General features: G+C 41.0%; 1 protein-coding gene across 1 annotated transcript in view; it reads right to left on the bottom strand.

Annotated features, from left to right (window-relative positions):
* The window catches only part of LOC141798031 (calsyntenin-2-like), a 398,473-nt gene that overhangs the window by 22,824 nt on the left and 362,368 nt on the right, over positions 1 to 13,281 (bottom strand). The window contains exon 12 of the mRNA XM_074679796.1: positions 1,387 to 1,598. Within this exon, the coding sequence (XP_074535897.1) occupies positions 1,387 to 1,598 (212 nt within the window). The remainder of the gene's footprint in view (positions 1 to 1,386; positions 1,599 to 13,281) is intronic.

Here is a 13,281-nt window from a genome sequence, read left to right on the forward strand (position 1 = left end):
CGGGAGATTCTCATCATGGATGTTCAGCTGACAAATCTGCAGCAACTGTGTGATGCTATCATGTCAATATGGACCAAACTCTCTGAGGACTGTTTCCAGTACCTTGTTGAGTCTATGCCACAAAGAATCAGAATCCTTTTCAGGGCGGCTGCATTTACTGTGGAAGGCTCCGTTTGTTTCAGTGTCATAACACATGTCCAATGTAAAGGGGTAACAGTCCCCCCTCAGGTCAGTGGTTTGACCCTTGACCCTTTACTGCTTCACTTCACACATTTTCTCTCTTTTTACTGTTATTTTCAATGCAAGGCAAAAAAAATGCCAAAAAAAAAATAAATTAAAAATTCAAAGAAAATAAACTTCATAATAGCAACTAATAAGCCAGACGCTGTGTCACCAGAACTAAATCAGTGTTCCAGACAGAAACAATCAATTCAGCTCTCAACAATCGAACCTTTGTGAAGTTGTTTTCCTCTCCTCTTGCTGCCAGACCTGACAAAGGTTACATTTTAATCTTTACAAATCTGCATTTTTGTTGTTTTTCAATTTAAAAAGGTTAAATGTTTCATAATCACAAAAAAAGTTTTGACTTGCACATTTTTCTTCCTTCCTACCTCTGGTGTGTTCAAATTTCACAGCAAAACTGATAGAGTGGTATCCAGCTGTCGCCATACCCCTGTTTGTTTCTTCACTTCAGATTCATTTGTTTTTCTCTTCCCCACCTGCACCTGTGATTTTTTGTTCTTTTGAAGGATCTGAAAACTTCTCCCTCCTTGGCTTCAAAAACACAACAGGCAGCAGAGTGGATATTACAAAAAAAGATACTTGAAAATCACACTGACCTTGAGGAAACTTCTTTATTGAAATTTTAATAATCTTAACTTGCTTCAAGCAACAAAGTTTGTCAGTGTTGAAAACAGAGGCACAACTTCAGTGTTTGCAGAGTGCACTGTGCATGCAGATGAATTGAATAAAAGGGATGTTTGCTGCAGCTGATCCTTGCTCTCAGGAGACGTTATGAAACATTCAGCTGTCTCTGAAGCTTTGTTTTGATAGTCAGACAGGTGGCAATGCATAAGCTATGGGAAGTCATGAATGACTGAGCGTATTATCAATATGGAAAAACTGTTCAAAAATTTAGAGGAGACAGATTTCTACCTGCGGGGAGGAACACATCTCCCACCTGATGACATTCAGCCAAACTTGTATCTTTTGGAGTTTGGATCTCAGAGAAGAACTCTCTTCAAGTCTATTAAAATAGCATCAAAGCAGCTCTGATGACAGGAATCATTATGCTGCTTTAGATTTTCATAATGAGTCATGGAAAACTGGCTGCTGAAATGAAACCACATTAGCCATATCAAGCAGCTCATGGTGCAGTTGTCTTACCTGTGTGATGTGTGGTGGTGTCTGCTCTCGTGACTGTGCTGATGATGTGGAGGTCCTGGAACAGAGCTACACCTTCCCGCTGTCTCAGGTCGGCGGCCGGCCGATTCAGTCTCTCCACTCCACTGATGGTTATCCTGGGCTCACTGGGCTGCAGCACCATCACCACCGCGTCGATGTCTGGTATGGTGATACAAGTGTCTTCACCAAAACACCTGGGAAAAGAGAGAAGGAAAACAAGATAGAGGACATTTTTTATTCATCTATATCTAGGGGGTGGCCAACTTGCGGCTCCCGAGCCACATGTGGCCCTTTGCTTTTCGCTATGTGGATCTTCAATCCATTCATAAAAATATATAAATGTATAAGTAGTGGTGTGCTGATCAATCTCAAATATTGATATTCTGACGCCAACATTGGAATCAGTATTGATCAATACTTGGGTGATGAGATTAATGCTTAAGTTTCGGTTTCTCTTCTCTACACGTGGTCCTCTCAATTGCCAGATAGATAAATCAATAGATCAATAGATTGATAGATAGATAGATAGATAGATAGATAGATAGATAGATAGATAGATAGATAGATAGATAGATAGATAGATAGATAGATAGATAGATAGATAGATAGATAGATAGATAGATAGATAGATAGATAGATAGATGGATGAATAGATGGAGATGCATGGAACCTTGTCTCTTCAGCAGTAATTAACAGAAGTTTGTCTTTGTCACGGCTCTGAGTATGAATTTAAACACACTTACAAGCACAATAAATCTTGCTTTGAAAATTGGAAATTATTGATTTGTATTCTATGTCATTTCGTTTATGTGTGACAGGAAGTGCGTTTGTAAAACCATGTGTGATGTGGCTTTTTATAGTACTACAATAATTCTTGTGGCTCTTGGTCTCTGACTGGTTGGCCACCTCTGATCTAATCCAACATCGTTTTGAAGTTATCGGCTAAAACATGTCCACTAAGAGCTAAATTTAGTAGAGAGTGCAAGGCTTTGAGATGTTTGTAACTTTTCTTCAGGCAAGTGTATCACTGAGTGCAGTGCAGTTTGCCATCGACACCCGGCAGGACTTCTTTATCACTGTGCCGCCTTGTTTACAGTCCAGTTAGCAACATGAGAACTAACCGTGTCTTCATATCAAAGGAAAATGAAATCTGGTTCAGGTGAGTCTGCAAAACAATCACAGTAGTGCAGAATTGTGAAGTATAAAACTGTAAGAACTGTCAGTTCTGCTCTCAGAAGGGGGAAAAAAAAAAAAAAAAACTTCTTAAATGCCCGTTTGTTAAAAAGTGAGATGATTGGTGGTTTCTGTTGCATTGCTCCGAGTGGATTTACCTGAAGGCTGGATGGCTTTCAAGATCGTCTCAGAAACATTTGTCATCCAGGTTTCATTTCTGCTCTAGAACAACGTGTTTGCTGCATGTGTGTGCAAATTAAGCCCTGTTTTTCTGTGTGAGGCCCAAATCACGCAGGCAGCTTTGCCAGAGCCACAGGTTTACTCCGTCCAAAGACACGGGACTTCTGTTGTGTATCTTAAGATCTGTTCTGCTTTGTTGTGTTTTTACCTTCTGACAAAGTTATCGGCTAAAAATCCTGCTGTGTTTGGCAAGGATCACAAATATGTTTCTGTTTTTTAGCTGTTAACAGTTTCATCCATGATCAGAGAGGACTTCTCATCTTAAACGATCCAATAAACAGTCAGGGGTCTGTGCATTGTGTTTATTTTGAAATTGGCTGAATGATCTGTCCCATTTACACACATGATTTCCTTTCCAGATCACCATGGTGCTCCCTGTGCGAGTTGGAGTTAAGTTCTGTGTTCATCCATTCACCTTAGATTGCAGTGGACTTTCTCTGAGAACCCAACATCCCTGTTAAGTGGCTTAAATTGAAATTAGTCGCCCAATATCCCACAATGAATCCCTGATTATATCAACCCCTTCTGCCCTACGTAAGACCTCTTTGTCATCTCGCAGTTATGTGGATTAACACAGCATTGAGGATTACTGTATGCTCAAGCTGTGGGACAGCCTCCAAGTTTCGGCATTTGCACAGATAAGCAACTTGCTGGCTCAAAGAGGTTTAAACAAATTGAGAGCAGCTGTTATTTGCTGTCATGCTAAGTTTAACTAACCACCGACTGATGATGTGTTAGAACAAGTGTGTGTTTATTAGATTGGTATAAACGTTCTCATTGATCTCTCCCAAAATATGCTCCAACTGTTATCTCCCATGCCCTGCACATACTTAGCTGGAGTGTGTCTTCATTTATGAAGGTTCATTTATGAGGATGAGGAATTTAATTTAACTGTGGTTCAATTATTTTGAATAGCTTTGATTTTTCTCAAGGACAACCAATTCATGGGAAATATCCACTTTGTTAATTCCTCATGTGCCTCTAGCAGCTTCATTTTTACCTACAGATCAAGTATTATGTATTTAAAGGGGCTGTGAGGAGTTTCTAAGAGATCTTGAAAAGTTCCTTTTCTAGGTATATGTCTGATTGTAATCCACACTTAAAAATGAGATTTTCAGCACCAATATCACTGGTAACAGGTTATTTAAAAAAATGCTACATCTTAGCTTCCCAATTAGATCGAGCAGGACTGGATTGATTTACAGCACATCTAAGCCTCTATGACAGCTAGAGTTGCCACCCGTCCAGTTTGCCTTGAATGCAGCACCATTCTGTCTGAATTCAACATGAGCTGGCCTCAGCGTACTAACAAAAGCAGGTGGTTGGTTGATTTTAAGCCTGGAATAAGAGCTCATCATCAGTTGGGTGAGAGAAAGTCATAAGAAGCTAGCGAGCTAGCTGTGCTAACCCAGCGGCATCGTGCTGTTCACGGACGTGGCTGACAGAGCTGACATCGGACGCTGGCGCCACATTGGAGGAGCTTCGCCTGCTGTGAGCAGACAAGATCCAGGAGACAGAGACTGAACAGACTTCTGGGGGGTTCAGTCCTGGACCCTGTGGAGGTGGAGACTGGCTGGGCTGGAGAGTGGTGGACGAGTGGTGGACGGGATGTCGTCATCTAATTTCTTATGGACTTTTTTGCACTTTCTATACTCTTTCTTACTTTTGTTTTCTTAAATGCTGCGGTGACTCCTGAATTTCCCCTCGGGCATAAATACAGTATTTTCTATTCTATTCTATTCTATTCTATTCTATTCTATTCTATTCTATTCTATTCTATTCTATAAGAAATCAGAATTAAACATGTCTGTGCCTGTGGCTACATTTGGTACTCCACCCTGTGCCCCACTGAAAAGCAAAGGATGCAGACATACAGACAAATTCAAATGACTGAATTGTCAGAGTCCTGTCAGACATGCCACAGCATTAATCACTAACAATATATGATTAATCTAGAAAACCTATTCCTCTCACTAACAAATCAACAGTTCAAGGTTTTAAAAAGGCATTAATTATTGTTAAGCTACCATAGTTCAATTCAACATGAGAAAAGTTCAATGAAATATTGATAACCATCACCATTCACACTGCAAAAGCTGAAACCTTTTTTAAGTGTTTCTGTCTCATTTTAAGTAGAAAATGTAGGGTTTGCAAGGTGGAGCAACGGGTAGCGCTGCAGCCTCACAGCAAGAAGGTCTCCAGTTCAATTCCCAGCTTGGCCGGTGGGCCTATCTGTGTGGAGTTTGCATATTCTCCCCGTGCATTCATGAGTTCTCTCCGTATCCTCCGGCTTCCTCCCACAGTCCAAAAACATGCTCATCAGGTTAATTGAAAAGTCTAAATTGTCCCTAGGTGTGAGTGTGTGCGTGTGAATGGCTGTCTGTCTCTGTGTCAGCCCTGTGATTGGCTGGCGACCAGTCCATGGTGTACCCCGCCCAATGACAGCTGGGACAGGCTCCAGCCACTTGGGACCCTGCACAGGATAAGTGGTTTAGGATATGAATGCATGAATGAATGACTGTCTTTTAAGACTTCTATAGACACTATGAGCCACATTCACCTGACTAGTTCAAAAATGTCTTGTTGCAAGTTATCTTAAGACAAAAATTAGGTCTGAATTGCTTGTAACACGTAAAAAAAATAAATATGCCAATGAAATAAAGGAAAAGTTACTTGTTTTAAGACACAATTCTAGTTTTTTTGTAAATTTTCTAGCAAATTTCTCTCGTTCCATTGACAGATTTCTTTTACTTGTTATAAGCAATTCGGATCTCATTTTTGTCTGTACATAACTAAAAATAAGACATTTTTCTGGATGATCAGTTGAAGGCTCAAATCGAGAATAAAAAGACAATCTTTACTTAAAATAAAACACCTTACAAGATTTCATTTTTATGCAGTGCATGATTTTAGAGGAAATGACAAATGGACAGACAGGAAGGAATACCCATTCATCCATCCATTTTCTGAACTGCTTATCCTGTTCAGGGTCACGGGTGGCTGAAGCCTATCTCAGCTGTCATTGGGCGAGAGGCAGGGTACACCCTGGACTGGTTGCCAGCCAATCGCAGCGCTGACACAGAGACAGACAGCCATTCACGCACACACTCACACCTATGGACAATTTAGAGTGACCAGTTAACCTGGTTAGCATGTTTTTGGACTGTGGGAGGAAAAGCTGGAGGACCCGGAGAGAACCCACACATGCAATGAGAGAACATGCAAACTCCACACAGAAAGACCCACCAGCCAAGCTGGGAATTGCACTGGTGACCTTCTTGCTGTGAGGCCACAGCGCTAACTGTTGCACCACCATACAGCACCAGGAAGGAATACATTTGAAAAAAAAAAAAGATATTTAAAATTCTTGAATATTGACAGAACATGAGTCCATCTGCTTTTTTTCTGCCTCAAAGGAAGTAACCCTAATGATAATATCACACCAGCTGAGGATGTTTAATAGTGAAAAGAGATATTTGTATATTTCTCTGCTGGAAATGACTTTTTTCTTTTACAGTGAGATGATTAACTGGCTCTCAATTTGAGAACAGTTCATGAACTCTTTCAAACAATAACATCCATGTCTCTGCTGTTGCCCTTCAGTGCAAGACAGGGTTGCAAAGTTCACTCTTTTATTTCCTTCTCGAGACTTATTTAACTCAGTGCTTCTGGACTCTATTCAGCGAACAGAAGGTCTTATATAAGAACCATCCAAAGGGTGACAGTGGGCACAGAAGAGCACTTTAGGACATTTAATAAAGTGGCTCTGTCCTTAGCACAAGCTGCTGCATACCTATTCAGCATCAGAATGTAAAGCTGTGGAACATTACAGCAGCTAATAAAGCTTATCAATACCAACAGGACCTCTAAGCTGTAAAAGAAAAGCTGTTAAATCCACAGCCAGAGCGCGCTGTGTGCAGTCATTCAGGGGGTAAAAAGCTCTATGAGTGCTCTGGCTGCAGACTCAGGCCCGCAGCGGTGCGCGTGCTGTGTTTGCATACATACATGTCTGCCAGCATGTGACAGCATGTGTTAATATGCACAGCATCCTCTTGCAACCCCTGGTGCATGGATCTGCCTTTGCTTTCTAGGAGTGAAGATAGGTTGCTGCTCAAAAGGACGCATATATACAAACACATACACACGTTCGGTGCGGAAATCTGACTCAAAAGCATTCTAATGTATTTATTCATACACACATTGTTAAGACATCAGATTAACCATCAGTCAAACAGAAAACAAGATATGTGGCAAAGAGAAAAGGACAGGGTAGGAGGGAGAGAGAAAAGGATTGAGGGGGCTGGTGGCGGCGGAGAAGGGGGAGAGGGGTTGGTGGTGTTTCAAACCGTGAAAGCAGAACAAACAACCAGATTTTTGCTTTTACTTTCCACCGAAGGCCCTTTCAAGCACACAAACATCTGTCAGTGGGAGGGAAATCAATGCTGTCTCTCCTGACTGTAGCTCTGTAACCAGCTATAGGAAACAATCCTAATAAGCTTATTTCCTACATTTCAAACCTGGGACACAGGATTTCAGCTGTCGTGTGAGCTGTGCTTTCTCCTCTGAATGCTGCTGTAAGCTGTGCCTCTGTGCAAACATCTATACCATGAATTTCCCATACTCTTTCTCATCTTAAGGTGCAAAACAGTTTTTAAGAATGTGTCTGTGTACAATGAATAAAACTAGATCACCTGACTCTACATCCTACGCACATGATGGAGGTGATTAGATACCCTGCTGATGTCATTCTGTACTTTTTTTTTCAAAACCACGTAAGATGCTGCGTCACTAGCAGAAAACACCTGTGGTGGTAACAAAACAAGGAATGACAAAACATCAGGTGTGTTATTCTGGCGTATTTTTAAAAAGGTACCGATGACTAATAACATCAAAAGATTTGACACATGCAGTACTCTGTGCTGGACTTCTAATTCAGAGGGGAGGAATCTCAAATGATGTCAATGAACTTTTTGCACCAAAACTTGAAAAATCAACACACAAGGCTGCTCTACAATTGACAGTCTTTAATGATTTCTCTGCATGATAAATGAGTGGGACAGATTTGTTTCTTCCTTTTGACCTTTGAATTCTCTTAAAATGAGAAGAAAAAAATACTTGTGGAATACAAAAAGCATTTCCTCCTCATTCCTTGACCCCTGCCTTTCCTCTACAAATGGTCTGAACCATTCGTAGATGAATCACCAAATAAAAAGCAAATATAATAAAACACACTCAGTCAGCTCAGGCCTTCAGAAAAGGAAAACTATTGAATAAAATCTGAGATTTAATGTATTCAGCTCTGGTTAGACTTTCAATCTAACCAGAGGTGCTTCTTGTATGCAGGCTAAGCAGTCAACTTGAGCATCAATATCTATTGGGGTGTAAAGTAAAGACAGATTATTTCCTTATTAATTCTACATGACTTACTACCTAATGAGGATTTTAACAGATGGAAACATTCTGTTACAGAGAGGTCAGATAAACCCACGCTACATTAAGCCTGGAGTTTCTTTCTTTCTGTAAGTTTCCATCATGTCTGCTCTGCTGCAAACTGTTTGACGTCAGACAGTCGACAAACTTCCTGATTGAGAGCCAGTGAATGATGGAAGCACTTACAGAAATAAAAGACCCAATACCAGACAAAGTCCTTCAGGTTTCACCATTTCCAAGCTGGTGCTTCAACCTTTTATATCCAGCTGAGAATGACTTCATTTGCAGAGTACACTAAAGATAAGCCCTAGAGCAGAAGCTTGCCAAGTCTTAGCACCAAAACAAATAACCAGAGCTGAAATAAGAACACAGATGCACCTGATGGTCAGACGTTGAACTGTGATCATAAAAAGCTAAAAGGGATGAAGCCGCTTTGTGATGATTATAATAAACTAATAGTTTGTTACAACTCAACTCTCTTCTCTTGCATCTCCATCCATCAAACTCTCTTGGCTCATACTCACAGCAAAAAGGAGTAACACCAGCATCTGGTTATACGTTGGCTTCTGTGGGTTGAAAGGAAGGTTTTGCCTCGCAACTGTTGCCAAATTCTGATGGAGGCTTGCTCATAATGGATTTATGGTCCTGTGTAAACAAGCTAATAAAAAATATAGTTAAGATTTCTAAAAAGTGAAAATTAAAGGTCCCATATTATGCAAAAAACACAAGTATTTTAGTGAATATGTGGGTCTTTGGCTTTCCTTCCAGCCCACAAAATGTGATATTTGATGACAAAACCTGTACTTAGTAGAGCTTATGAATGTAAAATCCTGACCTAAAACGAGCTGTTTGGATTTTGGGGATTTCCCGGCGTCAGCGATTCCTTTTTTTGACCAATCAGGAGCAAGTCTGACCTAATTAGTCCACCGGAGCAGACACCCCAGCACCCCCTCCCCGCCCACTCCCAGAATAGTGAAGTTGAAGGGCCATCACTGCTTTGTTTTTGGCTGTAAACAGCCACATAGTTTTATGCACAAGCTTCCTATCTCGGACTAAGTGACTAGAGTTCATTTATCAAGGAAATGTGCCAGCTACGCTCAGTAAAACTGTGCATGTGTGTGCTAGTCACTTCACGTCCAACTGCTTTTCCAACTTTGGACAGTACAACAGAGGGCTAGCAAATAGACAGGCGCATTACCAGCCATCAGCAAACAAACCTAGGACCCTGGAAATGTGAGTATTTTAAATGCTGTGTGCTGTGGAGCAGATGTAAGAGCTTTTCCTCAGTGTCCCCCCTGTCTCCGTGTTAGCTTCAGGATGCTAACTTTAGCTGCGGGTAGCCTGTTGTTTTAGCCTGTAATGTTAAGGCCAACAAGCTTTGCTGTTTTCTAAACATTGTACACTCGGAGCTTGTGGCACCACTCTCAGTGATGCTGAAGAGCGGGGCGGTATCAGCGGTGGCTCATTTACATATGAAGGTCACGCCCACTAAATCAGACCGTTCTGAACAGAGGGGCTATGAGAGCCTGAAAACAATGCTGCTGTGCTTGATTTATTGGCTTTTTGGACCAAAACATGTTACTACCATTCCATGAAGACATCAATGGTCCATATTAAACTGCAGAAAAGAAGCATAATATGGGACCTTTAAATTGGTTTATGAGGACTATACCAGGGCTATTCAATTAAAAATTCAGTCCAGACAGATTTTCAGACTAAGGACATGAGCTGGGCCGCACATTTCTAGCAGCAAAGATAAGCTGCTGTGGTCCTCTCCTAAGCTTTGCAAGTCTGCTTTATTGTAGTACAGCTCTGGTTGGAAGACACAGTCATACTCTGAATTTTAGCCACCTCCTCCTGAGATACCTCAGGAAAGTTTGTCTGAAACGCTTGGTTCGGTTTGGTTTCTGGTTTTGTTAGTAAAACAAATAAACACTTTTCAGTCCATGGAGGATTAAACTGACAATTATTCTTGCAGATTTTTTCTTTATAGGTAGAAAGAGACATGCTATTTTCACCAGTGTAGGATTGCTAATTTTAACTTTTCAAATGCACCTGCTCAATGACACAATGCATCAGGGTTAGTTGCTAGGTTACGATAGGTGTTGCAGTGAATATATGTAATAATGTTGAAATGTATATTTATTTATTTTTTGAAATTGTCACTGTTAGTAAAAGATGTTTTTCTCATTTGACCCGAATCCCAAGTACTTGGCAGCTGCTTTTGGGTCACTCAAAGGGTTAGCTTCTGGGCCACATGTGGCCCACAGGCCGCTAATAGAATAGCGCCAACATACACCTTATACCTGCAGAGTGCAACCAAGGATTGTCTTGTATTATCTTTTATTAAATCATTCACACAGCTGTTTTCCTGTGATTTAGAGCAGCTGCTGCCTTTATGTGACGTTACAAGTGCTGTGAGTAGCTCACAAGACTGATATGTATTCTTGTAATAATTTATATAATTTAGCATTTTAATCGAGTTATATGCTGTGTTCAGGGTTGATGTATGTTTATCTGACAGATAGCTTCTGTCTCCAGCTTGTGTCTGAGGTCTGACCTTGTGTAAACTTCCACCCAGTCTCCCAGCTCCATTCTCTGATTCAACAGTCATACACTTTGATAGCACATCCCTCAGAAAACTCACACCAGCTGTGCGTTAAGACAGTGGTGTCAGTAATGTTTTTTGGCCAATTACTCTCGGTGTTAAGTTCTACTCTGTATGGGTGTAACAATGACTGTTAAAAAATTGTATTGCTTCCAGCGCTGTACCTTACCTGTGACCAGAATAAATGCTGAACTAAGATATAGATCCTCTTGTGTTATCTTTGAGTTGTTCGATTAAAGAATCGAGTAAATTTCATTACAAGACTAAAATCATGATCTAAAAATTAATTTTACAATCTTATAATTCAATATTTACATTATTTAAAGGGGACATATCATGCTTGTTTCTCCTTTTCACGATGCCAGACTAAGATGCCTGTAAAGCATTTCTGCCCTCAGTACAAGTCATTTAGTTCCTTCATTGCCCCACAATAGCGTTCGCAACATCCTCATTTTAGGCCATTCTGAAGATCTCGTTGAAACGCTCCGTTTGGAGAATGACCTCCAGTAACCTCGCAACGTCACAGCCCTTTGTGCTCTGATTGGTCAGTTCTATCAGAGGGGCGGAGGGGGTAGAGCCAGGGGGCGGTTTTTGCAGAAGGGCAGTATTTACAAAATCGCCACATTGAATGGAGCAGACCGGGCGAGTTTGCTGTTTTCCAAAACTTCACCGTAAGGCTTTGATAGCAGTAATAAAATGGCAGAGTATAGGATACGTCCTTTTGTATTGGACCTCGAGTCAGACCCGGACGGTTCTGCAGCTCAGGAGGAAGAAAATCCACCTCGACACAGATCATCTCCGGACGCTTCAGTGTGGTGAGTCAAACCGGTACTGTAACATGTATAGTTTATACATGGAAATATAGGCAGACTTCACCAATAAACTATTTCTATAACAGGGCTCCATCCTGCTCCTTCACTTTTCTCTGTCTGTTTTATCCATCATGCTGAAAGTGTCGTCTAAAGATCGCCTCTACCGTCAGTTCATCACTATGTTAGCACTCAGTCAAGTTAGCCAGAGCTAGCAGGGAGCTTTATTTATACTCGGCTCTTGGTTGGTGTATCCCTCGGTGGCGGTTGTGTGACTAACTGACATCACAGAGGAGGAGCTGCTTTATCAGATTACTCCAATAAAAAGAAAGGATCTTCGTGTCGTCACGAAGGTCGAAATCTCGAAGTCAAATGTCAATGACCTATTTTATGGCCCCTTTAAATATATTTGCAATGGGAAGGCCAATGTGTACATGTAAAAAATATACTCATGTATTTTATTTAGCATATTTCATAGTTTGGAGACAGAAGTCAAGATAGTACTGTCTCTGGAAATGACTGAGCTCATCAATACAATAACGCAAATTGATTTTAGTTTGCTTTAATGTAGAACTGGTTTGAAAAATTTGGGCAAGTTTCTGTGAGTTTTAAGTTTTTTGAGGTATTCTTGAACTGTTTCTACCTTTGGAGGCTTACTCCCTTCACTTGGCTGAATATTCACATTTCTTTTCAGGAAAAATAAGATTCAAAACCTTCAAATCTCTGCCTCACAGTTTGATAGAAACTGAACAGTTGTCTCTAATCCTCTGCAGTCACTTGTCTGAGTCCACGGTTTGAGACAAAAAACAGGTTTGGGGGCTCGGTGTAATCTCTCCTCTCCTCTCCTGTGGCCACAGCTGGTGGTGTGTGTCTGTTGGCTGTTGGGCATCAAGCCATTGTTGTGAGCTGTGGGAGATACAAACTCAGTGATGCAGACAGGCGGCTGCCGTGTCGGCTTGCAGAGCAAACAGGAAAAAAAAACAAAAAAGCTGGAGCTGGTCCAACTTAATTATAAAGAAATATGACAGGGGAGCCTTAAAGGGCTGTTGCAAAGATTAACACTGGTTACTTTTATTTTTTCAGCGCCTCCAGTAATTGCAGTTATTAGTCGTCAGCATGAAACTAATTGGACTGCATTTGGAGGAATTAATTAACATCATCTTGTTTTATTTGTGAGGGGTGACACAGTCTGTGGGGGTTCGTGGGAGTTTGTTTGAACACTTGCTGACGTGTGATGGCGAGAGGCCATGTGTCAGCCTCTCGGTGAATCTGGCTGAGTTGGTGTGAGTTCTGGACGTGGCCCTAAAGCAACAAATTGGAAATTTAATCACCTGTGTTATCAGTGGGGCTCTACAAACAGATTTGCTTCTGGAAAAAACACCAGTCAGAGACACACAGTCCAGGGCTGACACAATTTAATCGCCGTGAAAACAGAACGACCAATCAGCAGCTGGGGAAATGAACTGACAACATTTCACAAACACAACAGCAGCAAAACTTAAGTGGAAACATTTAAAATCATTGTCAAACAGAAATAAGAAAATCAGTTGATAAAAATCCTTCAGAGGTGGTCTTTTCTTTCTGTTAGAGCTAAGTTAATCACAGTTTATTTTTACA

This window comes from Halichoeres trimaculatus, unplaced genomic scaffold (assembly GCF_033239565.1).
Source record: "Halichoeres trimaculatus isolate MK-OKI-2021-1 unplaced genomic scaffold, fHalTri1.1 fHalTri1_scaffold_9, whole genome shotgun sequence".
NCBI classification, from domain to species: Eukaryota; Metazoa; Chordata; class Actinopteri; order Labriformes; family Labridae; genus Halichoeres; species Halichoeres trimaculatus.